The following is a 25,879-nucleotide window of genomic DNA, read 5'->3' as shown; positions in this document are numbered from 1 at the left end:
CATTGCAATTTTCTGGTAACTGCTGCCCACATTGTGATTTTCTGGTGACTGCTGCCCACATTACGATTATTTTCTGATGGCTGCTGCCCACATTACGATTATTTTCTGATGACTGCTGCCCACATTACGATTTTTTTCTGGTGACTGCTGCCCACTTTACGATTATTTTATGGTGAAATGCTGCCCACTTTACAATTATTTTATAGGTAAATGCTGCTCAATTTATGATTAATTTCTAGTGAAATGCTGCCCACTTTACGATTATTTTATGGTGAAATGCTGCCCACTTTACGATCATTTTATGGTGAAATGCTGCCCTATTTACGATTCATTTCTGGTGAAATGCTGCCCATTTTATGATTCATTTCTGGTGAAATGCTGCCCAATTTATGATTTATTTCTGGGGAAACATTGCTGCATTAGGATTATTTTCTAGTGAAACATTGCTGCATTAGGATTATTTTATAGTGAAACATTGCTGCATTAGGATTATTTTATAGTGAAACGCTGCCCCATTACGATTATTTGGAGCCTATGGGGAGGGCCCCATCCTCATTTTCGCAGGGGGACCCAGTGATTTCTAGTTACGCCCCTGGGGGGGGGGTCTCTCTGACTAGCGGTATGAGAGCGGGGGTACGTGGGGGGCGGCGCAGAGATACATTACCTTTCTCGGCTGCGGTAATGGCGTCCCAGGTCTCCATGGCTAGTTGGCTACCTTTCATCCTGGCTCTAACGTGACGTCACCACGCCATCCAGCCGCAGCGGCCACGCTCCCCCCCCTGAAGGCCATTGGACATCAGAGTATGCGTCCATGGAGAGAGAAGTACTGCTGCTGGATGAGCTGGAGTCTGGATAAGGCAAGTGCAGCCAGGGCTCACTGAGAGGCAGGGCGGGGGAGGATATTTGGAAACCAGCCAGCCAGCCATTCCATGATCCACCATATGAGAGAGGGGGGGTTCAACTGGCTATATATACAGGGGGGATCTGACTATATACACTGGCTATATGCAGGGGGATCTGACTATATACACTGGCTATATGCAGGGGGATCAGGCTATATACACTGGCTATATGCAGGGGGATCTGGCTATATACACTGGCTATATGCAGGGGGATCTGGCTATATACTCTGGCTATATTCAGGGGGATCTGGCTATACACACTGGCTATATGCAGGGGGATCTGGCTATATACACTGGCTATATGCAGGGGGATCTGGCTATACACACTGGCTATATGCAGGGGGATCTGGCTATACACACTGGCTATATGCAGGGGGATCTGACTATATACACTGGCTATATGCAGGAGATCTGGCTATATACACTGGCTATATGCAGGGGGATCAGGCTATACACACTAGCTATATTCAGGGGGATCTGGCTATACACATTGGCCATATGCAGGGGGATCTGGCTATATACACTGGCTATATGCAGGGGATCTGGCTATACACACTGGCTATATGCAGGGGATCTGGCTATACACATTGGCTATATGCAGGGGGATCTGGCTATACACACTGGCTATATGCAGGGGATCTGGCTATACACACTGGCTATATGCAGGTGGATCTGGCTATACACACTGGCTATTTGCAGGGGGATCTGGCTACATACACTGGCTATATGCAGGGGGATCTGGCTATATGCAGGGGGAGGCATCTGGCTACATACAGTGGGTATATACAGGGGGGGATCTCTGGCTATATATACAGGGGATCTGACTATATACACTGGCTATATATACAAGGGGGATCTGGCGAAATACAAGGGGGAATGTACTGAACGGGGAGTCATCTGGCTATATACTATAAATGGGGATCATGTGGTTACTTATACTAACTGGGGGGGCCTCATCTGGCTACCTGTGAGATAAATGGGGTTCATCTGGTCACCTATACTAAAGAGGGGTGGGGTAATTTTGTTATCCATAATAAAGGGGGGTTATCTGGCTACTTAACCTCTTGAGGACTGCAGGGCTAAACCCCCCTAGTGACCAGGCAATTTTTACTTTAAAAGGCCACTGCAGCTTTAAGGCCAAGCTGCAGGGCCGCACAACATAGCACACAAGTGATTCCGCCCCCCTTTTCTCCCCACCAACAGAGCTCTCTGTTGGTGGGGTCTGATCGCTCCCCCCATGTTTGTTTTTTTTAAATAAATATTTGTGTTGACTTTTTTTTTTAAAAAAAACCCTCTTCCTTTAAATCCCTCCCTCGCTCCCTCCCTCCCCACAGCCGGCCAATTACGGCGATCGGCTGTCATAGGCTTCTGCCTATGAGAGCCGATCGCTCTCTTGTCCCCCATGGGGACAGCCGTGTCACACGGCTGTCCCCAGTGCAGCGCTGCTGCTGATCGCAGCGCTGCACAGAGTAAATAGACGGCGATCACGCCGTCTAACAGTCTCCCGAGCGGCAATAGCCGCTCGGAGACTGAAGGCGGGGCGGAGCTCCGCCCCCCAAGCAGGAGATGCGCGCGCAGCCTGCGCGCGATCTCCTGCAAAACAGAGCCCCAGGACTTTACGCCAATTGGCGTTAGGCGGTCCTGGGGCTGCCGCCGCGGCCACGCCTACTGGCGTGACGCGGTCGGCAAGAGGTTAATCACTGCCACATTATATATATTTTGGCGAAACACTACTGCATCATGTGCATTTCGTAGGGAAACACTGCGCATTGTGTTTATTTTGTGGAGAAATGCTGTGCATCATGTGGATTTTGTGGGCAAATGCATGCGCGGTAGTGTGCGGCTTGCCAAAAGAGACCTATCAGGAATCCCCCCCTTGAAAATTCTGGATTTGCCCCTGAGTGCAAGTTATGCTTACCAGCATAAGTAATTAAAGTAGCACATTACATAATTTGTACTGAATAGATGCATCACTTAGGCTGAAGGTGTGTGCACACATTTGATGGATGTCGCCCGTATAGCCGTGCTGCAAAGACACATGTCAGCTATGTAGCAGTGTGAACCAGGCCTTACTGTGCATTTCTGCATAGGAAAACTGAGAACCAATGTTGATCAATGGGCTAGTTCACACTTGAATGCGTTTTGCAGGAAAACTACTGACAGCAATGCAGCCCTGCCAGAAAATGCAGAAAAACACATGCAGAAACTGATAGACAAGTGTGAATCCAGCCATACAAACATGTTGCAACCACATAAAGTAGTCAATACAAACGTAGAAGAATATACGCGTCCCCAGTGAAGTTTCTTGATGCTACTAGAGCGCCCTGATTACCCATAGCCCTTATAAGTGCTGGTACATTGTTTTTCTTGCTTTTTACATTGGTGTGCTGCGTGTGTCCACTTTGCAGAGCACTTCAGCTGGTGTAAGAGACAGGTGTACACAGCACTGGTAGTGCAACATTATCTCACCCAATAGCCCTTATAAGGGCTGGTACGTCGTATTTATTGCTTTTTACATTGGTGTCCACTGTGCAGAGCACTTCAGCTGGTGCAAGAGACAGGTGTACACAGCGCTAGTAGTGCAACATTATCTCACCCAATAACCCTTATAAGGGCTGGGATATTGTTTTTCATGCTTTTTACATTGGTGTGCTACGTGTGTCCACTGTGCAGAGCACTTCAGCTGGTGTAAATGGCAGGTGTACACATTGCTGCTAGCATTGTGTGAAGTGAAGTGTCACTCACTTATACCATAAGCAGCACTCCTGTACTGATCCATCATCTATATTATTCACTTCTGGCCTATATAAAGCTGCACTGTCAGGGCCCCCCTATATTGTGTGTTGATTGTAGATTACAGCAGAAAGCTATCTGTCAGTTGTCACCTGAGTGAAGAGAAGTGTCACACATTTAGACCATAAGCAATACTACTAACGCTCTTAGCGGTTGTTTGCAGTGCGGTAAACGCAGCGTTTCATCTGTCAGTGTGTGAAACAGGCCCAACCATTACACTACTTGATCGACGGGTACACATGCCGGAAGTTTTAAGGCACATTTAGGAGTGTAATGTGATTTCTGCCCTTTAGAGATTAAAACACGACTGCATTAACTACGTAATTTTTCGTGGGACTTTTGTCATCGATACGTCTCCAGCATGCCACTGTCCAGGTGTTAAAGAGGAACTGTAACGGCAAAACGTCCCCTGGGGGGTACTCACCTCGGGTGGGGGAAGCCTCAGGATCCTAATGAGGCTTCCCACGCCGTCCTCCGTCCCTCGGGGGTCTCGCGGCAGCCCTCCGTACAGCCGTGACATAATATTTACCTTCCTGGCTCCTGCGCAGGCGCTCTGACGGCTGTCGGCTCCGAAGTAGGCGGAAATACCCGATCGCCGTCGGGTCCGCTGTACTGCGCAGGCGCAAGTCTCCGGCGCCTGCACAGTAGAGCGGACCCGACGGAGATCGGGTATTTCCGTCTATTTCCGAGCCGAAAGCAGCCACAGCGCCCCCGCTGGAGACAGTAGAGGTAAATATTGAAATTACAGTCGGGCCTGTCGCCGGCTGTTCAGAGGGCTGCAGCAAGACCCCCGTGGGACGGAGGACGGCGTGGGAAGCCTCATTAGGATCCGGAGGCTTCCCCCACCCGAGGTGAGTAACCCCAGGGGATCTTTTTGAAGTTACAGAGTCCCTTTAAGTCCTTTTAAACGTTTCCATCCATTTTGTGGCCAGAAACAGCCCCTACAGGTGTTAGAATTCTCCTGCCCATTGAAGTCTATGGCAGTTTGCGTTTGCGAAAATTTGATGATCGCGACATCACTACTCATAAATAAGGAACTGCATGAATGGATAAACAACACACTCAATTGGAAGACAGGATTTCAATATATCAATGGTCTTTTTTGGTAATGTTAGTACTTTGATTGGAAATATTAAAAAAAAACAACAACAAAAAAAACATTATCAAGACCACAGGGATGTATTAACATGAGAAACTTGTGAGTGAAAATCTGTAATGTGTGCAGTGTTTATACCTCAGATAGGACACGAATATGCCGGCTGGATGAAAACGTTCTTCCATACCTCCATCCGCTGATATGCGCAAACAAGAACACTCAGCTTGTCTCAGTGGGAATATGTCCTAAATAGCCTAATCAGTCATTCCTACTAAGGATAGTCAGCCAGGGAAGGAACTGATGCACTCAACAGACATCAGATCATCACTCAGATTGCCATTGCATGTCTGTGCAGAATTACAATCACATATTTTTGTGCATGAATATATTAAATTCTGTAAATAGAATACTGCTTTGAAAAACAAACAGTTAAAAAATATTGACTTTACATGTGATTATTTAAAAACAAATCAGATCTGACTGGCCTCCAGATTGCCAGGCACAAACTGTGTCAAGCAGAATAATGTATGTAAAGTCTTACATGCAATGCATTACACTCTACTCATTGTGCATTGTTGTGATTAAAAAGGATCGGTAGTGAAATTAACGTAATTGATAAAATTGCTTATGCTTTGCAATATTCATTTATAGATTTTTTAGTCAGTTTTCCCATTGTAAAATCTTTCCTCACTCTGATTAACACTCGTAGGAAAGGGGATATCAGCTACTCTTTAACGCAGTTTAGTGCTTATACACCCCTAGGTGTCCTGCAAGGAGACGACCTGACTCGACCTTTTACGTGAGGCTGTAAGGCCTGATTCACACTTCCTAAAAAAAACATTCCATTCAGTGTAACTAAATGGAAAGGATCAACAAGGATGCAACATGTCTGAAATACAGGAATTATCTCCGAGCTAAAAGTTCTGTCAGGGAGGGGAACAAAATGACATTAAAAAATCGGTTATATCCATATTAAGTTTCATAAAGCGAGAGGATATGAAGGAATTGATGGCATTACTTGCTACTAAATGTTGACAGAAATGAATCAAATGGGGGTGGAGGTAAATCTTGGCGGAGTGACAATAGCTATTTTGCTAGAAAAGGCCTCAGTTACCCTACCTCCGAAAACAACCCGCTAGCTGCAAAGCTTTCAGGGCAATGCTTACCACCCGTGCACCCATGTGCATGGCAACAGCCGTGGCTCTGCACCTACGCTCTTGGTGCCTGACACAGATAGAACCAATGGACACAGATTCCTGGGCTTTTATTAGGTAGGATATGATAAAGAGACACTGAAGCGAAAAAAAAATATATGATATAATGAATTGGTTGTGTACTATGAATAATTACTAGAAGATTAGCAGCAAAGAAAATATTCTCATATTTTTATTTTCAGGTATATAGTGTTTTTTCTAACATTGCATCATTCTCTAATATGTGCAGATTACACAACACTCAGCATTCAAAATGATTCTTTCAGAGCAGTCTGTGAACTAATAACCTCTCCTCTGGCAGAGAAAAAGAAAATTGTTCACTAACAGTTGAGATAATAAAAGTCAGAAGACAGCCCTCTCCACGACTTTGAAAGTCGTAGAGCTTAATGGCTTTTTTGCATAGAGATAACAACTGGAGTTTCTTAACTCTTCCTGTACTGGAAACAATTAGACTGATGTATCTGATCTGAATGGTTTATTTCTTAGCTGTACTACACATACAAATCATAATATCATAGTTTTTTTTTCGCTTCAGTGTCTCTTTAACCTGCTGGGCGGTCTGGACGAGCTCAGCTCGTCCAGTACCGCCGGAGCCTGCCGCTCAGGCCCTGCTGGGCCGATTTGGCTCAAATAAAGTGCAGCACACGCAGCCGGCACTTTGCCAGCCGCGTGTGCTGCCTGATCGCCGCCGCTCTGCGGCGATCCGCCGCGAGCAGCGGCGAAAGAGGGTCCCCCCAGCCGCCTGAGCCCAGCGTAGCCGGAACAAAAAGTTCCGGCCAGCGCTAAGGGCTGGATCGGAGGCGGCTGACGTCGATGACGTCACTCCGCTCGTCGCTATGGCGACGATATAAGCAAAACAAGGAAGGCCGCTCATTGCAGCCTTCCTTGTTTATTCTGGGCGCCGGAGGCGATCGGAAGAACGCCTCCGGAGCGCCCTCTAGTGGGCTTTCATGCAGCCAACTTTCAGTTGGCTGCATGAAATAGTTTTTTTTTTATTCAAAAAAACCCCTCCCGCAGCCTGCCTGGCGATCTTAATAGAACGCCAGGCAGGTTAAAGTAAGCCCGAGGGTACAACACAGCAGGGAGGGAATAGGATTATGAGACTTCCCTCTCTTTAGGTAAGTATCTAATTCTGTGTACCCGAGCTTAGACTCGGGTACTTTAACCACTTTACCCCCGCGCGTACGTATTTCTCCGCCCCTTTTTCCATCCTTTAAAAACCAGGGACGGAGAAACACGTACTTTCCGCGTTCCCGACGCTGTCCGCGCTCCCGCTCGTAAACACGCCGCCCGCCGCTAGTAAAACCGCCGCCGCCCGCTCGCCCGGAGATCAATGAACGGGAAAATCCATTCCCGTTCGTTGATCTAAGCCCCACAATGACCCGCTGCTCTCCTATGGGCAGCGCGATCATTGTGAGAAGAAACTCACGTGTCCAGCCTCCTTATTCTTCCTCCAAGCTTCCGGAAGGAGGCTTGGAGGTCGCAATAAAGCAAAAAGTTACTGTGGCCATCTTGTGGCCAAATAGTAAACTACACCCTACACATTTTTCACATACAAATAAATGACTTTTACACACAAAATTAACTCATTACCTCCCACACTCCCCATTTTTTTTTTTTTGTAATTAAAAAAAAATTCAAAAATTTACAATTAAAAAAAATACATAATTAGTTACCTTAGGGACTGAACTTTTTAAATATTTAAGTCAAGAGGGTATAACACTGTTACTTTATAAACTATGGGCTTGTAATTAGGGATGGACGCAAAACTGAAAAAAATGCACCTTTATTTCCAAATGAAATATTGGCGCCAAACATTGTGATAGGGACATAATTTAAACGGTTTTATAACCGGGACAAAAGGGCACATAAATTTCATGGGTTTTAATTACAGTAGCATGCATTATTTAAAAACTATAATGGCCGAAAACTGAAAAAAATTTTTTTCCCCACATTTTTCCTATTTTCCCATTAAAACACATTTAGAAAAAAATAATTCTTGGCATAATGTCCCACCTAAAGAAAGCCTAATTGGTGGCGGAAAAAACAAGATATAGTTCATTTCATTGCGATAAGTAATGATAAAGTTATAGACGAATGAATGGAAGGAGCGCTGAAAGGTGAAAATTGCTCTGGTGGTCAGGGGGTAAAACCCCTCACTGGTGAAGTGGTTAAGTCTTAAATGGAAACATCCGAAGAAAAAAAAAAAAAAAGATCTACTTACCTGGGCTTCCTCCAGCCCCTGGCAGCCGATCTGTCTGTCGCTGCAGCTCTAGGATCTCCTCTGTTGCAGATGCTGCCCTCGCCAGGTCTGCATCTTCTGTGGCTGCGCTGCTGCGCAGATCACTCCACGCTTGCAAGCGCAGATGTCGACCAGTTGAGGTTGGCACCTGCAACGGAGGTGACCCCAAAGCTGCAGGGAGGGATAGATTGGCTGCCAGGGACTGGAGGAAGCCTCAGGAAAGTAGATCTTTTGTTTTCCTCAGACCTTTCCTTTAACCCTGAATTATTGCATATTTATTTCTAAATATAAACAAGTTAAAAGTACTGATGGAAGAATTGAGCAGTGTGATCTGAAAGTTATATTATTTACGGGCAACTGACGCAGAAAATAGGACAGCAGTACTAGTTCCAAAACAAGTATAACGTAGACTAAGACAGCTGCGAACTATAAATTCAGTGCACGGTGACAACATACACTTCCACCAGCCAATCAGAGCTCCGGAAGCGGCTGTAGCGCGTTAGCAGAAGTCCAGGCAGCCAATGGGCTGTCAGCACGGAAGCCGCACGCAGCAGCTGCGGGCATACATAGCAAGGAGAGGCGCTACTTCTTGACTGATCTGGTCTACTTCTTGTGTGAATGATCTGTCAGACCTGAAAATGAAAGTCATGTCCTGTTCTGCTTACAGAGTGCAGACATAAGTGTAGCGACCGCCGACCGGCAGACAAGCGTTCACAATATAAAGTTGTAGCTGACGCTGATAAATGCGGCTGTATGGTGCCTTGTCCCAGCAGTGCACTGAGTGCAGGTGAATGAGAGCCTACTGCGGTCACACACAGCCCGATAGGGAGTACTAACGGCAGGATAGTAATGCGGAAGAGGGTGACGGGCGGCAATCGCCTGCCCATCCCTTCCTAGTAGCACTAGAAGTAATCCCACCCAGGGGACGGGCTGGGTATCAGAGGGGAGACGTGTGACTTCAGCTGCAGGCAGGATGGCAACAAGTCGCTCTGACAAACTGCATTATAAGCTGGTGATGACGGGGGACTCCAACGTGGGGAAAACCTGCATTATGACTAGATACACAGAGAACAGCATGCCCTCCTATCTCACCACTATAGGTGAGTGACAAGTTATCAGACCTGGCTTTGGACATGGCCCTGCAATAGTCCCCAGCCATCCCTAGCATGGGGTACTAGACCAGAGCTTCATCCCTGGCACTGATGACACTGTCTGGGAAAATAGTGATTGGGTTGGATTGTTTTGGCTAATGGCTATTGTGTTCTAACAGGGCAATTTTACCCATTCCTACCCCATTGCTGCTAATATTCTCAAACATAGGACCCTTTTCCACTGCAAATGCTCTACGACAATATTTAGATGCTTGCCAGTTTTAACTAGCATTTTGCGTGTCATTTTTATGTTTGACGGTGCATCTGTGATTTTCAATTTGTTTCTCGAGCAAACACTGGTGCAGTGCGAGCCGTTGCATTGAATAGCATAATCGCATTGCTAACGTGATGCAGTTTTAGTGCAATGGTACATTCACATCAGTGTATTAGCAGTGCATTCTGATGGTTTCATGGGCAACAACATGATGCATGCAGTGCGTTACTGCATACCGTGTTTACAGTTCCAGTGAAGCATACCTTGTGTGTACTGTATGCTTCACTGTATGTGTCGCACCGCAGGCATGACATACGATGTGGGCCCTACTTTGGACATATGAATTACATGCGATGCAACCTTTCCCCTCAATTGTGATTCTTTTTTTTCATAACATGCAACACAACTCTGCAGTGTGAAAGTAGTCTTACAGTGCACCTGAGGCAGGGGTATTTAAAAGAATTATACATACCTGAGACTTCTTCCAGACTGATCGCTCCCTCGCTGTTCTCCTGCGTTGCCTGGATCCTCCGCAATTCAGCCCCGAAAGTCCTTCAGTTGGTGCAGTCCAGCGTTGTGTGCTCTGCCGTTGCACTCCTGGAGACAGGAGGGCAATGGGGGCATGAGCACAGCTGGCCCGCGCATGTGCAGAACGCCCCAGATCGAAGGACTTTCTGGGCGGAATTGCAGAGGATCCAGGTCGGTGCAGGAGGTCAGTGAGGCAGCGATCGGCCTGGAGGGGGCAGGAGGAAGCCCAATGTAGGTTTAATTTTTTTAAATCCCCCCCCCCCCCCCATCTTATGATCCTTTAAAATGGGTAAATTGTAATACAATTACATATCTGTTTGATATGCAGTTTTTCTGTACTATTGACATAAAGTAAATTAGTGAGAAAAAATGCAAATGTTGTGAATGATCCAGAGACTCTTACAATACTCCTGCAGCCCACTGCTGCTTGCTGGGACCCCATTCCTCTTCAAAGCTGCGCTCCCGTCCTTGTACGAGCGCGACCGCACTGCACAGGTGCAATGATGGATGGCACAGTAGCATGGAGCCGCTCGTGCACGGAGGCAAAAGCCGTGCTACTGTGCATCATTGCCTTTGCACAGTGCAGCTGTGCTCATACACAGATTTGAGTGTGGCCACACAAACATATTTGACGAGCTCTTTTTAAATCTTTTCGGAGCGTCCCAGCACTGGATCCATGGTGGCGAGGAGGATGGGGGATGTCTGTCGCTGTGCCGTCGCTTCTCCTCCATAGCAACAGAATGTGTCTTATGTCTACAGAACTCAGCCCTGAACTACCCCTGAGGGATTGAGTCCGATCGCTGTGAGCGACAGTAATTGTTCATGTGTACTCGCCTTATAGGAATTAAAAATGTACTCCCCTAGGCTTCTTACAGCCCCTTGATCAGGTCCGACACTGAAGCTCCGTTCTACTCCAGCTAGTTGCTTTCATTTTCGGAAGCTCGCCAGCGCAGGTGGACTCGTGAGCTTCTCTGCATGTGTTTGCGTACGCCCGCCACGATCGCTAACTGGGCCCACAATTTGCCAAATTGCGGAAGTGAAGCGATTCCTGGAGCGATCACGATTTGGCTACTGTAGCCACTGATGCGAGCGCTCTAGAGTCTCTCCCAAAATGTTGCAAGCAATGCTGCTAGTGCGACCAGCCCCATAGGGATCCACTGGTGCAGAGCTTGGCCAGTCACCGGTAATCGGCAAGAATTGCAAAATCGCTCCTAGTGAGTTCCAGGCCTAACATGTTGCCCTTCACCACTGTGAGTGCTGCCGGCAGTTTGTGAGTTGCTGTTGGTTACTTTCTGGATAACCAGGACTCTACTGTAAATACAGTACACAAAATGAGAAGCCATATTAGGTGTTTAGAGATGCAGCGGAGGTCCCGGAAACTACACTAAACCTATTCTTGTGCTAAAAAAAAAATCACCTATGCATTTTACTTCCTCTCATGATTCTATTTATAACTTTTAAAGTAAACCTGAAGAAGAAAAACAAATATGACACCATAATGTGGTATGCTAGTTTACCTTAAAGCACCTTTCCTGAGGTGTCGGTGTCTTCCTGGGTTATATTACGTTTGCTGGTTCACAGTGTTTTTAGTTTTTCTTTTATTCGCTAGCATTGCTAATAGCTCTGTAAAAGCGCTTGTGTAATGAATTCCTATGTGAGTGTTCTTACATAAGCGATGAGCTTTTTTTTCCAATCGCAAATGTGGGTCCTGCACCATTTTCTGGGCAAATGTGCTACAATGCAAGGTATAGGAAAAATTCCAAATCGTTTAAAAGTGCTTTGAACAGCTATTTTGTGAATGTTTTTCTAGCAAATTTCAGTTTCGGGTCGCAGTGCACTTTCTGTTTGTCTGCTCATACAAAATCACAAAAAAACAAAAACACATAGAAAATCACTTGAAAAAAAATCACAAATCGCTCTAAAAATGTCTGGAATCTGGTCTTATAAGAATCTGTCCTGGCTAATCTCAAATTCTCAGCTGATAAAGTTTCCGTTCGGAAGACAATTGATAGTTTGGATTGAGTTTGGCCAGAAATCGATCGAAATTACGGACCAGCAGCCATGCTGCAATATTGATCTCCGGAAGATTTGATCTTAATGTTTGAATCTGCTAATAAAAAAATCAGCAAGTGTATGGGCACCTTAAATGTGCTTTGTTAACCCCTAGAGCTGATAGCAGTTGTATCAGCCCTTGCTATCTCTGATAACAACCAGAAGTCACCTATGAGAGCCACTCATTTAGACCAACCATTGGGTATAATGTACATGGCGTCCTTTCTGTCAAACAGGGCTCTTTCTGTTCCAAAGAGTAAATGATACTAACAGCTAGATTGTTTGTGAAATAATGTTACAGTTAAACGTTAACATTTGAATCATGGTGTGAGGGCTCAAAGGGAACCCGAGGTGAAAGACATATTAAGCATTACATTTTTTCCCCTTAATCCTTTAAAGGGACTCTGAAGCAGGAGGTACACTATATGGAGGCTGACATTTTTATTTCCTTTTAAACAATACCAGTTGCCTGGCAGTCCTGTTGATCATTTTGGCATCGGTAGTGTCTGAATCACACATCTGAAACAAGCAGGCAGCTAATATTGTCAGATGTATGTCAGAAACACATGACCTGCATATGCTTGATCAAGGTCTATGGTTAAAGTATTATAAGGAGCGGATCAGCATGACGGTCAGGCAACTGGTATTCTTTAAAATAAAATAAATATGTCATGGTTGTCCTGCTGATTCTCTGCTGCTATTACTTTTAGACCCTGAACAAGCATAGAGATCAGATGTCTCAAGTCTGACTGGATTAGCTGCGTAATTGTTTCTGGTGTGCGATTCAGACACTACTGACCAGAAAGATGAGCAGAACTGCCAGGCAGCTGGTTGTTTAACCACTTCACCCCAAAGGGGTTTTTACCCTAAAGGACAAGAGCGATTTCCACCTTTCAGTGCTCATCCCGTTCATTTTCCAATAGCTTAATCACTACTGATCACAATGAAATGAGCTATATCTTGTTTTTTTCACCACCAATTGGGCTTTTTGAGGTTGATATTTGTTTTCAGTAATTACTTTATTTTCTATGCATCTTAAAGTGAAAAAAAATGAAAAAATACACTATTTCTCCAATTTCATCCCCTATATTTAATGTAAACACCGCTACTGTTCATAAAAAACACACATTTTATCTGCCTATTTGTTCTGGTTATCACAAGGTTTTAATTATGCCCCTAGTACAAAGTATGGTGATAATATAGTATTTGGAAATAAAGGTGTATTTTTTCTTTGGTTGCTTTTTTTTCACTATTTTCACGGGAATGCACGCGCAGGGGTACGAATGTGCACGCGTGCACGCGCACAGCGGCAGCAGCACCACTGTCTGACTTATAAAAATGTCCTGGAGCCATTAAGAGGCTCTAGCAGGAATTTTTATAAGTCAGCTTGTCATTAAGTGGTTAAAAGGAAATAAATATGGCAGCCTCCAAATGTCTCTCACCTTAAGCGTCTCTGGGTGTGTAATTCCTCACCTGGTTTTGAACAATACTGGGTGGAACAAATGGCGGAGTCCAGTAATCATTCCTTGATGCGTGAATGATTGGAACATCCTTGGTTAACCCCCAGCAATGGAGAGGATGTTACTGTACTGATTTTTTATTTGTATATGCCTTTCATTTAGCTATATTATTATTTAGTATTTATATAGTGCCGACATCTTACACAGTGCTGTCACCTAACTGTCCCTCAGAGGGGCTCACAATCTAATCCCTACCATAGTCATATGCCTATATCGTGTAGTGCAGAGGTTCTCAACGTGTGGTACGCGTACCCCAGGGGGTACTCCTGATGGTTCCAGGGGGTACTTGGGCTTGATATACTTAACCAAGAATAACCAATTTAGAGTTTTAGAAAATTATAAATCTTATTTAAACAACACCAAATTAGTATTTTAGTTAATTAAATGCAGTAGTAAATGCTTGGAAATAGTTTTTAATTAATTATCATGTACTACGATTAAATATATATTAGTCAAGGGGTACTTGTGATAATGTTTACTATGCTAGGGGGTACTTGGTGAGTTCAGGGTTTTAAAAGGGGTACATACCAATAAAATGTTGAGAAACACTGGTGTAGTGTATGTATCATAGTCTAGGGCCAATTTTAAAGGGAAGCCAATTAATTTATCTGTATGTTTTTGGGATGTGGGAGGAAACCAGAGTGCCCAAAGGAAACCCACACAGGCACAGGGAGGATATACAAACTCCTTGCAGATGTTGACCTGGATCGGATTCAAACTGGGGACCCAGCGCTGCAAGGCAAGAGCGCTAACCACTACGCCACCGTGCTGCCCAGCTATATCTTGTATCTTGGGTCAGCTGAGGTGTTGAAATGTATCTGTAGATTTAGTATTCATTTCTGAACAGGCCTATTAACATACAACCAAATACATTCTCCCATATTGTGTGTATTATTATCTTTTATTTGTAAAGCATCTGCATAATTCACAGGGCTGTACAAACATTTGAAAATGACACACTTGCGTGCATAAAAAAGAACAAACTGTGACACAAGAGATGTAGAGGACTACAATCTGAAGATAACACCCTGTAGAGTTTTTCTTTGCAAAAATGGTTGTTCATGATCAACTTTGCTGAAACTCTGGTGTGCACATGTGATCCCCAACATCACTGGCCTCCCCTTCAGGGATCTGCTGTCACAAGTCACTCTTGTCCAACCACTTCTGCAGGATTAATTATTCCCCATCAGGGGCGTAACTAAAAATCACTGGGTCCCCCTGCGAATATTTGGATGGGCCCCCCCCCCCCCATAGGTGCCAAATAATCGTAATGGGGCAGCGTTTCACTGTAAATTAATTGTAAAGTGGGCAGCATTTTACCAGACAATCGTAATGTGGGCCAGAAAATGGTAATGTGGGCAGAGTTCACCAGAAAATCGTAATGTGGGCCTTTAGAAAATCATAATGTGGGCAGAGTTCACCAGAAAATCGTAATGTGGGCACCAGTCACCAGAAAATTGTAACGTGGACAGCATTCACCAGACAATCGTAATGTGGGCAGCGTTCACCAGAAAATCATAATGTGGGCAGAGTTCACCAGAAAATCGTAATGTGAGCACCAGTCACCAGAAAATCGTAACGTGAGCAGCAGTCACCAGAAAATTGTAACGTGGACAGCATTCACCAGACAATTGTAATGTGGGCAGCGTTCACCAGAATATCGTAATGTGGGACAGAAAATCGTAATGTGGGCAGAGTTCACCAGAAAATCGCAATGTGGGCAGCAGACACCTGAAAATCGCAATGTGGGCAGCAGACACCTGAAAATCGTAATGTGGGCAGCAGACACCTGAAAATCACAATGTGGGCAGCAGACACCTGAAAATCACAATGTGGGCAGCAGACACCTGAAAATCGTAATGTGGGCAGCAGACACCTGAAAATCGTAATGTGGGCAGCAGGCACCAGAAAATCGCAATGTGGGCAGCAGACACCTGAAAATCACAATGTGGGCAGCAGACACCTGAAAATCGTAATGTGGGCAGCAGACACCAGAAAATCGTAATGTGGGCAGCAGGCACCAGAAAATCGCAATGTGGGCAGCAGACACCTAAAAATCGCAATGTGGGCAGCAGACACCTGAAAATCGTAATGTGGGCAGCAGACACCAGAAAATCGCAATGTGGGCAGCAGTGACCAGAAAATCGCAATGTGGGCAGCAGACACCTGAAAATCGTAATGTGGGCAGCAGACACCTGAAAATTGTAATGTGGGCAGCAGACACCAGAAAATCGCAATGTGGGCAGCAGACACCAGAAAATCATAATATGGGCAGCTGACACCTGAAAATCGTAATGTGGGCAGCAGACACCTGAAAATCCCCCTGCAGAATTTCAGAGCGGGCCCGCTCGCTGCCGGTTTTTGGGGGCTGGAGGGGTGGCAGCATGAGGGGAAAGCCTTGCCCACAGTTGGCGGGGAGAGGGGAAGTTCCCCCCTCTCCCTCACCTCGGGGCTCTCCCCTCTGCGCCCCCCTCCAGCTAGTTACCGTCTGTGGGCAGCGGGCAGCAGCGGCGCGGGATGCATACCTTCTTCCTTGCGTTCCATCGCCGCCTTCTCACTCTAGCGGCTGACGTCACTTCCGCTTCCGGAAGTGACGTCATCCGCTAGAGCGAGAAGGCGGCGATGGAACGCAAGGAAGAAGGTATGTATCTGCCGCTGCTGCCCACAGACGGTAACTAGCTGGAGGGGAGAGCCCCGAGGTGAGGGAGAGGGGGGGGAACTTCCCCTCTCCCCGCCGACTGTGGGCAAGGCTTTCCCCTCATGCTGCCACCCCTCCAGCCCCCAAAAAACGGCCCCGAGCGGGCCCCAGGGGGGGGGGGGGGGCGGGCCCCCCGCGGGCGCAGGCGCTGCAGGGCCTATTGCTACGCCCCTGTTCCCCATGAGGCACCACTCACCATCCACACTCCTCAACCCTCCATAGAACAGTACAGGGGCTGAGCAGCTTGTCTGTATAGAACTATTTCCTAAACTGCTGCCTGAGATAATGACTTGCAGTGGTGAAAGGAACACATTGTTTTTTCAGTGAAAGGGACATATTGGCTTTTCAGTGAAAGGGACATATAATTGCTTTTCAGTGAAAGGAACACATTGGTTTTTCAGTGAAAGGAACGCCATGGGTTTTTCAGGTTTACTTTAACGGTAAAAAAATAAAATCTGAATATGAACCATCTCAAACTGTTTTGAGAGAATAAAACCTGCTATATTTTGCGTTACACTGTGTGAACATTGTTGCATTGTTCCATGTGACAGGCAGTAAAGGTGACTGAAGCTAGAAGGGAAAGATTGCAGAGTGGAATTTTATTGCTGCTCTTGAAATAAAATTCCAGACTGGATGGGAACAGTATATTATTTCCACCTTAGCCCACTTGTGTCTCAACGCACAGCACTTGCATTTTTATTTGATTTTTCGCATTAAGTTTGTGATTTCCATTTATTATAATGAATGGAAATTGCAGTGTATCTGCATATTTTAGCCAAAATTGCTCTGGCTCCTTGACTCTGACTCCTTAGTCTAATACTTACCAGGACTGTGGAGTCAGTACTTCCTCCTCTCTGCCTGTCCTCAGGAACGCCCCCACCACTCGCCGCTATTGGTTCCTATATACACAGGAGCTGTGCTGTGTGCTGTACTGAGGTAATTTAGCTCAGAACGATAGTGTACTAATAGCTGTATTAGTACACTATCGTTCTGAGCTAAATTACCCCAGTACAGCACACAGCGCAGCTCCGCAGATAGGAACTAATAGCGGCGAGTGGAGGGGGCGTTCCTGAGGACAGGCAGAGAGGAAGTACTGACACTTCCTCCCCGCCCATCATCCAGCTCTGCATCACGGCTGAACGGGGGCTGGGGGGGAGGGGCTAAAGGGGGAGGATTGTGCTGTGACTCTTGTGTCACAGCACAGCTAATATAAAAGCAAAAAGTTTGTGATTTTAATTTGTGGTCAGGGGTACTATAACAACAAAAATACGTAACAAAAATCAGTGCTGGGTATTTTGTACATGAAGGCAACTTTGTATCTCTAAAATGTTGTAACTGGAGTTGTTTGTAAGTAGGGAACTTTCTGTACAGTATATAGCTGAAAATATGTCAGTGTACAGTAGCTCTAATACATTTCTCCATGTGGATTTACTTAATCTTCTATGCTGGAATTTATGACTAGCAGCTTTAGCAAAGGAAATTTCCAGGAAACTGTAACTTCTGCATAATAAACTGTACAAAGCAATATAGCTGGATGCAGTATAGCTTGCTAGGATTGCTCACATTGCATATACATTGTGTTCTGAGTTGTCATACAATAACAGGAATGGGGCATAGAGTAACCAGACGCATGGGAGTCTGGATGAATGAAGAAGCCTGGAGGGGTCTGATGAGTCTCTAGAACACTGATATAAATATATATTATTTTTTTATTGTTACCTCAGGTGTACTACACTTTAAAACCTTATCTCATTTCAAGGGGCAGAATGTATTAAAGGACCACTGCAGTGAATTTAAAGGAAACCTGAGACGGGCTGGAAGAAGAAAAATGAATTATACCTGGGGCTTTCTCCACCCCTCCAGGCTTATTGCTCCCTTGCATCCTTCCACACCCCCTGGATCCTCTGCTATTCGGCCTGGTAATTCTAGCCAGGGGTGTACAGCGCAGCCCAGCCACATGTGCTCCCCGATTGTGTTCCATCACTGGGAGTGTTTTGCCGCTGCGCAGTACTACTGCACAGGCGAAGAGTGCTCCCAGCGACGGGAGCGAGATGAGGGGAAACGTGCAGCCGGACTAGGCATGCTCAGACTGGCCCCAACTGAAGTATTTACCGGACCGAATAGCTGAGGATCCAGGTTATGCAGGAGGGTGACAAGGGAGCCACCAGCCTGGAGGGGGCTGGAGGAAGCACCAGGTATGTATAATTTTTTTCTATCCCCTGTCTCTGGTACACTTTACAGTTTTTTTGTGATATAAAGAATATTGAAGAAATGTACATGGATTATTTACAGTAAACAGAGGAGACACATGACACATGTATGGTTTGTGCAGGGCATCAGAATTCCACTCATGTGGGGAGAACAGCTGAAAAAGCAGTGATGACCAGAGAACATGGGTCAGAGCATCTCCAAAACTGCAGGCCTTGTGGATTGTTCCCAGCAGGCAGTAGTTAGTGCCTAGCAAGAGTGGTCAAAGGAAAGACAAGTGGTGGACCAGTGTCAAGTGTATGGGCATGTATGGCTTAGTGATGTGCATAGGGAGTGAGCTATAGCCCATCTGATCCTATCCTTCATAGATTGCTACTTATGCTAGGCATACATGGCTCGTCTTTGCTACTTGATTCTCCCGCTCGAATGTTTTGCCGCTCGATTCCGCAGTCAATTCTCTTATCTTCTGCTCTTTTTTTTTAATCTTTTTCCATTTACTGCAATCCAGAATCGAGTGGCGAAACAATAGGGTGGGAGGTCGGACATGTCGGAAATTATCTACCGAGCCATCTTAATGGCTCAAAAATGAGCCGTGTATGCATAAAGTAACCTGGTCACCTAATGGCAATGAATAATACATGGGCAAAATACGGTAGGTGAGTAGAAGATTGTACCAAGCAAGATTTCCTTGCATGTATCGCTAGGTTTGAAAAATAAAAGAGAATGTAATTGATGTGCAAATAAGTCTTGCTTGCGTGCAAATAGTATGCAACTTGGAATTTAAACCAATTTCCAAAACTTGAACCAAGAATTGAAATTCATTGTCTGCCAAATTGTATTTTATTTGCATGCAAGACAGACTTACTAGCATCTGATTGACCATCTCTAGTCACTAATCACATAAAGCTACTTTATTTGACTTATAACAATCTGTATAATACTACAAAACAATCTTTTTCAGGAATTGATTTCAAAACCAAAACTGTACACATTGATGGGACACAAATAAAACTTCAGATATGGTAAGCTTGTGCATAAACGCACATTACATGTCCTATGGCTATAGGATTGTCACTGACGTTACAGTAGTAGTGGTTTTAAAGTCAGAACTGATTCTGGCTTTGAAATCATTACAGACATGCCGCTGTGTTTGCAGGTGTCCGGTTGTATATAAAATGTGCACTTGTGCATAAGTACAGTAAGCTTAAAAATGACTGAAAACAAGGCTGTCATCATCATGGTTCTTCTGTTGTTTACAATACAAAAATATGTGGCCACTCTTCTCTTCATGCACGAGCACGACCGTACTGCCCAGGCGCAGCTATAATCAGACAGGCGAAGTACAGCCGAGCTCGGGCATGAAGAGGAGCGTGACTGTGATTTACAGGTTCCCTCTTCTTAGGTAAGTATGTTTTTTTTTGGTTTTTTTTTCGCTTAAATGACACCTGAGGTGAATATAAACTAATGAAATGAACTATTGTATCTATCCTCCTTCTTCTAAAAACGACTTTTTAAAATATTCCACAGCTTTATTTTATATTTAAATCTACTTTTTAAGTTTTTACATTTTTTTTGTTTTTGCTCAATGACAATCAGCAGGGAGGAAAGGGACGCGGGTGGGGAGTGGCGACATAGAGAAAGCAGGGGAGCGGTGAGAGTGATAGGGCAGATGTAAACAGCCTGCTGGCGACACGCTGCGTGTCGCTAGCACAATGTTTCATTTATGGGGGCACAGCAGAGAGCAGAGGGGGCCTGGGGGGGGGGGCACTGTATAGCAACAGAGGCTGGGCATTATATGCAGACCCAGCCTCTGTGTGCTAATAGGATTCTTAGAACCCACCTCGGGTTCTCTTTAAGACTTTCATGACAGTGGTCCTTTAAGCAATTTGATGTCTTATTGTACTTTGACATGAAAGCATACAACAAAATAAACAATTGAAGTTAAAAAACTAAATAATGGAATCTGTGTATGAACCAAAATGTATTCTACACTTTTGACTCATGAACGTAGCCACCTTTAGTAGACATAACTTTTGAACACACTCTTTATACAATACAATCACATATTATTCGGGAAGTTCTTCCTCATTGTGTTTCAGACGTTGCTATAAATGTGTGACTTGCTCACTACAACAACTATTAACCTATGTATGAGGCGACGGTCCCATGAGCCGCCTATCCTGCAAGCTGTTGACAGCGAAGCGCCGCTGTCAGTCATGGCCACGTGGGCTGCGGTGAACTCCGCCGCGGCCCACGTGGCCATGATTGACAGCGGTGCAGCCGCAGTAAGGCCGATCCCACGTTTGGCCTGAATACCGAATGGTGAGAGCGGGACAACGGCGGGGTGACAGCGTCGGCTGCAAGGGGCTGGAGAAAGCCCCAGGTAAGTAAAGCAAATTTGAACTTTTTTTCCCTGATAACTCCTGCATGTCTACCGCCTGAGGGAAGAAGCTTTTCCTGTGCCTGGAAGTTTTTGTTGCAACTGAATTAGATCCTAATTCTGAAAGCATAAGTTGAAAGATGGAGTGAACAGGGTGAGAGGAGTCAGAGCACTCCTGCAAAGGCGCAGTAGCGGCTTGCCGATGGTCTCTCCGCTGGAAATAGTCCAATTGTGTCCGTTCTACTGTGTAAGTGCAGGTGACTAGCGCCTGCGCAGTACAGCAGACCCGATCAGGCATGGCTATTTCTGCAGGAGTGCGAAAGAGGCTGCCAGAGCCGGATCCGGAAGGGTACAGAGGATGGGAAGCCTCAGAATCAAGAGGCTTCCCCTCCTGAGGTAAATACCTTTTACTAAAGTGTCATGATGATCTATCTCCTGTTATTAGTTGACTTTTTCTCGCCATTCAATTTAGCAACACCCTATTTTCTACAATATAATACTTTTCAAATGCTAATAATGCTCATGAGGGTGTGTCCACAATGTGTTCCAACACCATTATGCAGACAAAGGGAGTTTTAAGTTATCAGGAAAAGTTGGGACACCTGTAGAAATTGGTAGCAACAACTTTCAAGGCTTGTTCAACCTCCATTGCTGCAGAACAGCTGTGAGTTGTTAACCCAGTTCTTGTTTCCTGCAAAGGGGCATTTTGTATGTTTTGGAAATGTATATCATGTAGTTTTGGTTAACTTTACCCTTTTTAACCTCCGGCAGTTCACCACTTACCCTTGTACTATTTCAAGCTAATAGGCCCAGTGCACACCGAGCGGATTTGGATGCGATCCGCCTGTAAATCCAGATGGCTATTGTATTTGAATGGGCTGGTGCACACCGGCAGTTTGAGGTTTTTAGCAAACCGCAAACCTGCCTCCTGCTGCACGTTTGCGGTTTGCTATAAAAACCTCAAACCGCCGGTGTGCACCAGCCCATTGAAATACAATAGCCATGCAGATTTACAGGTGGATGTGGCCGGCGGATCGCATCCAAATCCGCTCAGTGTGCACTGGGCCAAATCTCTGACATCCGCAACAAAAACCGCTAGCGTTTTGTGGATCTGCTAGCGGTTTTGGTGTGCACTGGGCCTTAATTGGACTTGAACTTCTTACATTTCAATAAAAAAATAGATCTGTACAGAATTCTGCCCGCTGAATCTTACAATTTAGTCACAGCTATAATTTGTTCTCTTAAACCCATGAAGCTTGCAAAATGTTGCAGTGACTTTAGCCTGTACCAAGCATGTGTAAAACAAAGTTGTTAATCACATGAAAGACTAAAACATCAGTTTATTAACCCCTTTGGCAGTAGGATTCTTTCTGGATTTTAGGGTCTAAAAGCAGTACAGTTCTTTTGCATGTTTTTAGACCCTAAAAAAGGGAAAAAATCATGCTGCTAGGGAGATCTGCAGCAGCTCAGCACTCACTTACCTCCCTGGGATCCAGCGCTGCAGTTTTCCCTCTGTCCTCCGGGTGGCGCTGTAACCCTATAGTGAGATTGCCGGCTGTGGCCATGACGATCCTCGGAGAAGAGGAAGAAGAATGGCGGACGACGTCGGGATCCCCCGGTGAGTAAAAAATGCCCGCTGCGCGCATTGCTCTGCATAGACCTCCTGCGGCTACCACGAGTTCAGCTGGGGGATACCACTCCTGGCATGTCTTTTCCACCCCAAGCTGAACTCGTGATTACCGCTAAGGAGGTTAAAGAAGAATAATAATTAAAAAAAAAAAATATGACTGAGAACCATCCTTGAATGATACCTGGCGTGAGAGGGATATGGAGGCTGCCATTATTATTTCTTTTCAAACAATACCAGTTGCCTCACAACCCTGTTGAACATTCTGGCATCAGTAGTGTCTGAATCACACACCTGTAACAGGCATGTTGCTAATCCAGTCACACTACAGTCAGAGACATCTGATCTGCATGCCTGTTTAGGGTCTATGGCTAAAAGTATTGGAGGCAGAGGATCAGCAGGACAGCCAGGAAGTTTGCTTTGTTTACAAGTAAGTAAATATGACAGCCTCCACATTCCTCTAACTTTAGGTGTGCTTTAATATAATTTGGAAAAAAGTTGACTCAGCAGCCTTACCCGGGATGGGTAAGTGGAACATTTATGTTTCTGTTAAGAAGGAAAATGCTGTCATGGGACTCACCTTTTTGTGGTTTTACAATGAGCATATGATTGACTATTGGAGTTACTTCTCTTTTCTTAATACTTCATTTTGCTTTATTTTTTTAAGACTGCAAGCACCACAATCACCCTATACCAAAAACAATAATTGTATCAATCTGTGCTTGTTTGTATATTGGACTCTAAACTCTCATTTAAACCATATATTAAAGAGAGTCTGAAGCGATAATAAATCTTGCTTCAGACCTCATAGATAGCAGGGGCATGTGTGCCCCTGCTAAACCGCCGCTATCCCGTGGCTTAACGGGGGTCCCTGATCCCCCAAATCCCCTCGGTGCAGTGGGGGAGCGCTTCCTGGTTGAGGCAGGGCTAACCGCCGCAGCCCTGCCCCACGCGCGTCTGTCAGCACGTATCTCCGCCTCTCCCCCGCCCCTCTCAGTCTTCCTTCACTGAGAGGGGTGGGGGAGAGGCGGCGATGCGCCGCTGATAGACGCGACTGGAGGCAGGGCTGCAGCTGTTAGCCCTGCCTCCAGGAGCGACCAAATATACGACCAACGCTTGCGGGGGTGGGTTTGGGGGTGAAGGGACCCCCGTTTAGCCACGGGATAGCGGCGTTTTAGCAGGGGCACACATGCCCCTGCTAACTATGAGCTCTGAAGCAAGATTTATTCTCGCTTCAGAGTCTCTTTAACACATTAACAACCTCCTGCTATTTCCATCTCAAAAATATCCCCAGATATCCTTTCCTTACACACGAGCCTACTAAAATGCTTGTACAGGCCATAATTATTTCCCATCTTGACTTCTGTAGTACTCTACTCTGCCACCTACTAAACAGACTGGTAACTCTTCATTCCCTACTCAACTCTTCTGCTTGTCTCATTCACCTTTCCTACCCCTCCTTTGATGCCGCCCCACTCTGCCAATCCCTCCATTGACTGCCAATCACCCAATGGATCCAGCTCAAACTTCTAACACTATCATACGAAACTCTACAAAAGCTATCCTTTCCATTCATTTCTTCATTCATCTCCAGACATCATCCCTCCTGGAAACTTCGCCCCTCCCATAAGAGCCCCTTGTTGTCCAGCTTGGTTATCACCTCTCACTATTGAGGCGCGTACACATGCCGTATTTTAGCAAACGACGGTCCATCAGACCCTCCCGCAGGGCAGTCGTTTTGCCGACAGTAGGACGTGAGTACAAGCTGTCGGCAGACCAATAAGACTGTTTTTGATGGATCCGCTGAGCTGATCTGTCAAAAACAGTCTTATCAGTCTGCCAACAGCTTGTACTCACGTCCTACTGTCGGCAGAACGACTGCCCCGCGGGAGGGTCTGACGGACCGTCGTTTGCTAAAATACGGCGTGTGTACGTGCCTTCGCACGACTTCTCACAGCTGTCACCTCTCCTTTGGCACACTCTCCCACAGCCTGTCTATCATGCTTGGAAATGTTCAAATGTACCCTTAAGACACACCTCTATGGATAGTACTTGTTAAGGGCGCTGGCTCTGACACTAAAGACCAGGGTTTAAATCTCAGCTTTTTCTGTTCAGTAAGCCAGCACCTATTCAGTAAGGAGATCTTGCGCAAGACTTCCTAACACTGCTACCACCTACTGAGTGCACCCTAGTGGCTGCAGCTCTGGCGCTTTCAGTCCACCAGGAGAAAAATGCAATATAAATGATCTGCATCTTGTCTTCAGACTAGCTTATTATTTGTTATTGCTAAAATGTGAGGCTCACTGTCTCATTCGCTAACTCTTTTGTTTTCTCCAGTAGTGTTTCCCCCACCCACCCTCTAGATTGTAAGCTTGCAAAGGCTGGGACCTCCCCCTAGTGTTTCCTGTTTTTGTGTATTTTATCAAATTAACATGTACCAGTATTGATGTTTTCAAACTACACATCAATTGTATGTACAGGTGGCGCCTGACTTACAAAATGTCCAACTTGCAAACGATCCGCCGATACAAACGGCATGATAATGGGAACAAGTAAAAAAAAAATCATAAACCTTGTGGTTTTTGAGAAAATCAATATGAAAAAATACACAGAAAATTACCTTTTTTTTAAACTCAGTAAAATTACATTTTTCTGTGGTACTCTATACTATTTTGCGAGTCCCAAGCTCTGCAAACAAATTTTAAACATTTCAATGCAAACTTGTGATCCAGTGCTGGTTAAGGTGTGTGGGGGGGGGGGGGAATAATCATAAGGAGGCACGAAGGGGGACAGGGTGGTAGAGGTGGTACAAAGGGACACAGAGGTGGCACAGAGAGACGCTGAGGGAACAGGAGGACAGAGGTAACACAGTGGAGGACACTGGAGGCACAGGGAAACAGAGGTGACACTGGAGGCACAGGGGGGCACAGAGGAGGTACCGGGGACAAAAATGGCACAATCTTCTGACTTAAAGGACTCACTAGGTGACATGATAATGAGATAGACACGGGTATGTATAGTGCCTAGTACACAAATAACTAAGCTGTGTTCCTGTTTTTCTTTATCTGCCTGAAAGAGCTAAAAATCAGGTATGCAAGTGGCAGTTCCTGTCCGGGTCAGGACTCGGTCGGACTCTCGTGTAACACTCACTGATAAGGAATTGCAGCCATAAAACACCTTCATGGCAGTAAATGGCTTCTAAGAGCAGGAAAGAGATAAAAAGGGTCAATAGTTCATATATTTTATCCCTGGCA

The 25,879-nt window shown here is 45.5% G+C and overlaps 1 protein-coding gene across 2 annotated transcripts in view; it reads left to right on the top strand.

Annotated features, from left to right (window-relative positions):
• Positions 1–8,792: 8,792 nt before the first annotated feature.
• Positions 8,793–25,879, top strand: part of LOC137517720 (ras-related protein Rab-8B-like) — a 48,786-nt gene continuing 31,699 nt past the window's right edge. Inside the window, exons 1-2 of one of the 2 annotated variants that reach the window (XM_068234739.1) lie at positions 8,793–9,034; positions 19,580–19,640. In XM_068234739.1, coding sequence (XP_068090840.1) covers positions 9,001–9,034; positions 19,580–19,640 — 95 coding nt within the window. In that variant the 5' untranslated portion in view covers positions 8,793–9,000. Of the gene's footprint in view, positions 9,348–19,579; positions 19,641–25,879 lie in introns of both variants that reach the window. The other variant, XM_068234738.1, reaches the window with a different exon arrangement.

Source organism: Hyperolius riggenbachi, chromosome 5, assembly GCF_040937935.1.
Source record: "Hyperolius riggenbachi isolate aHypRig1 chromosome 5, aHypRig1.pri, whole genome shotgun sequence".
Taxonomy (NCBI): domain Eukaryota; kingdom Metazoa; phylum Chordata; class Amphibia; order Anura; family Hyperoliidae; genus Hyperolius; species Hyperolius riggenbachi.
Note: the sequence above shows the minus strand (reverse complement) of the source record. Positions and strands in the feature narration are given on the sequence as shown.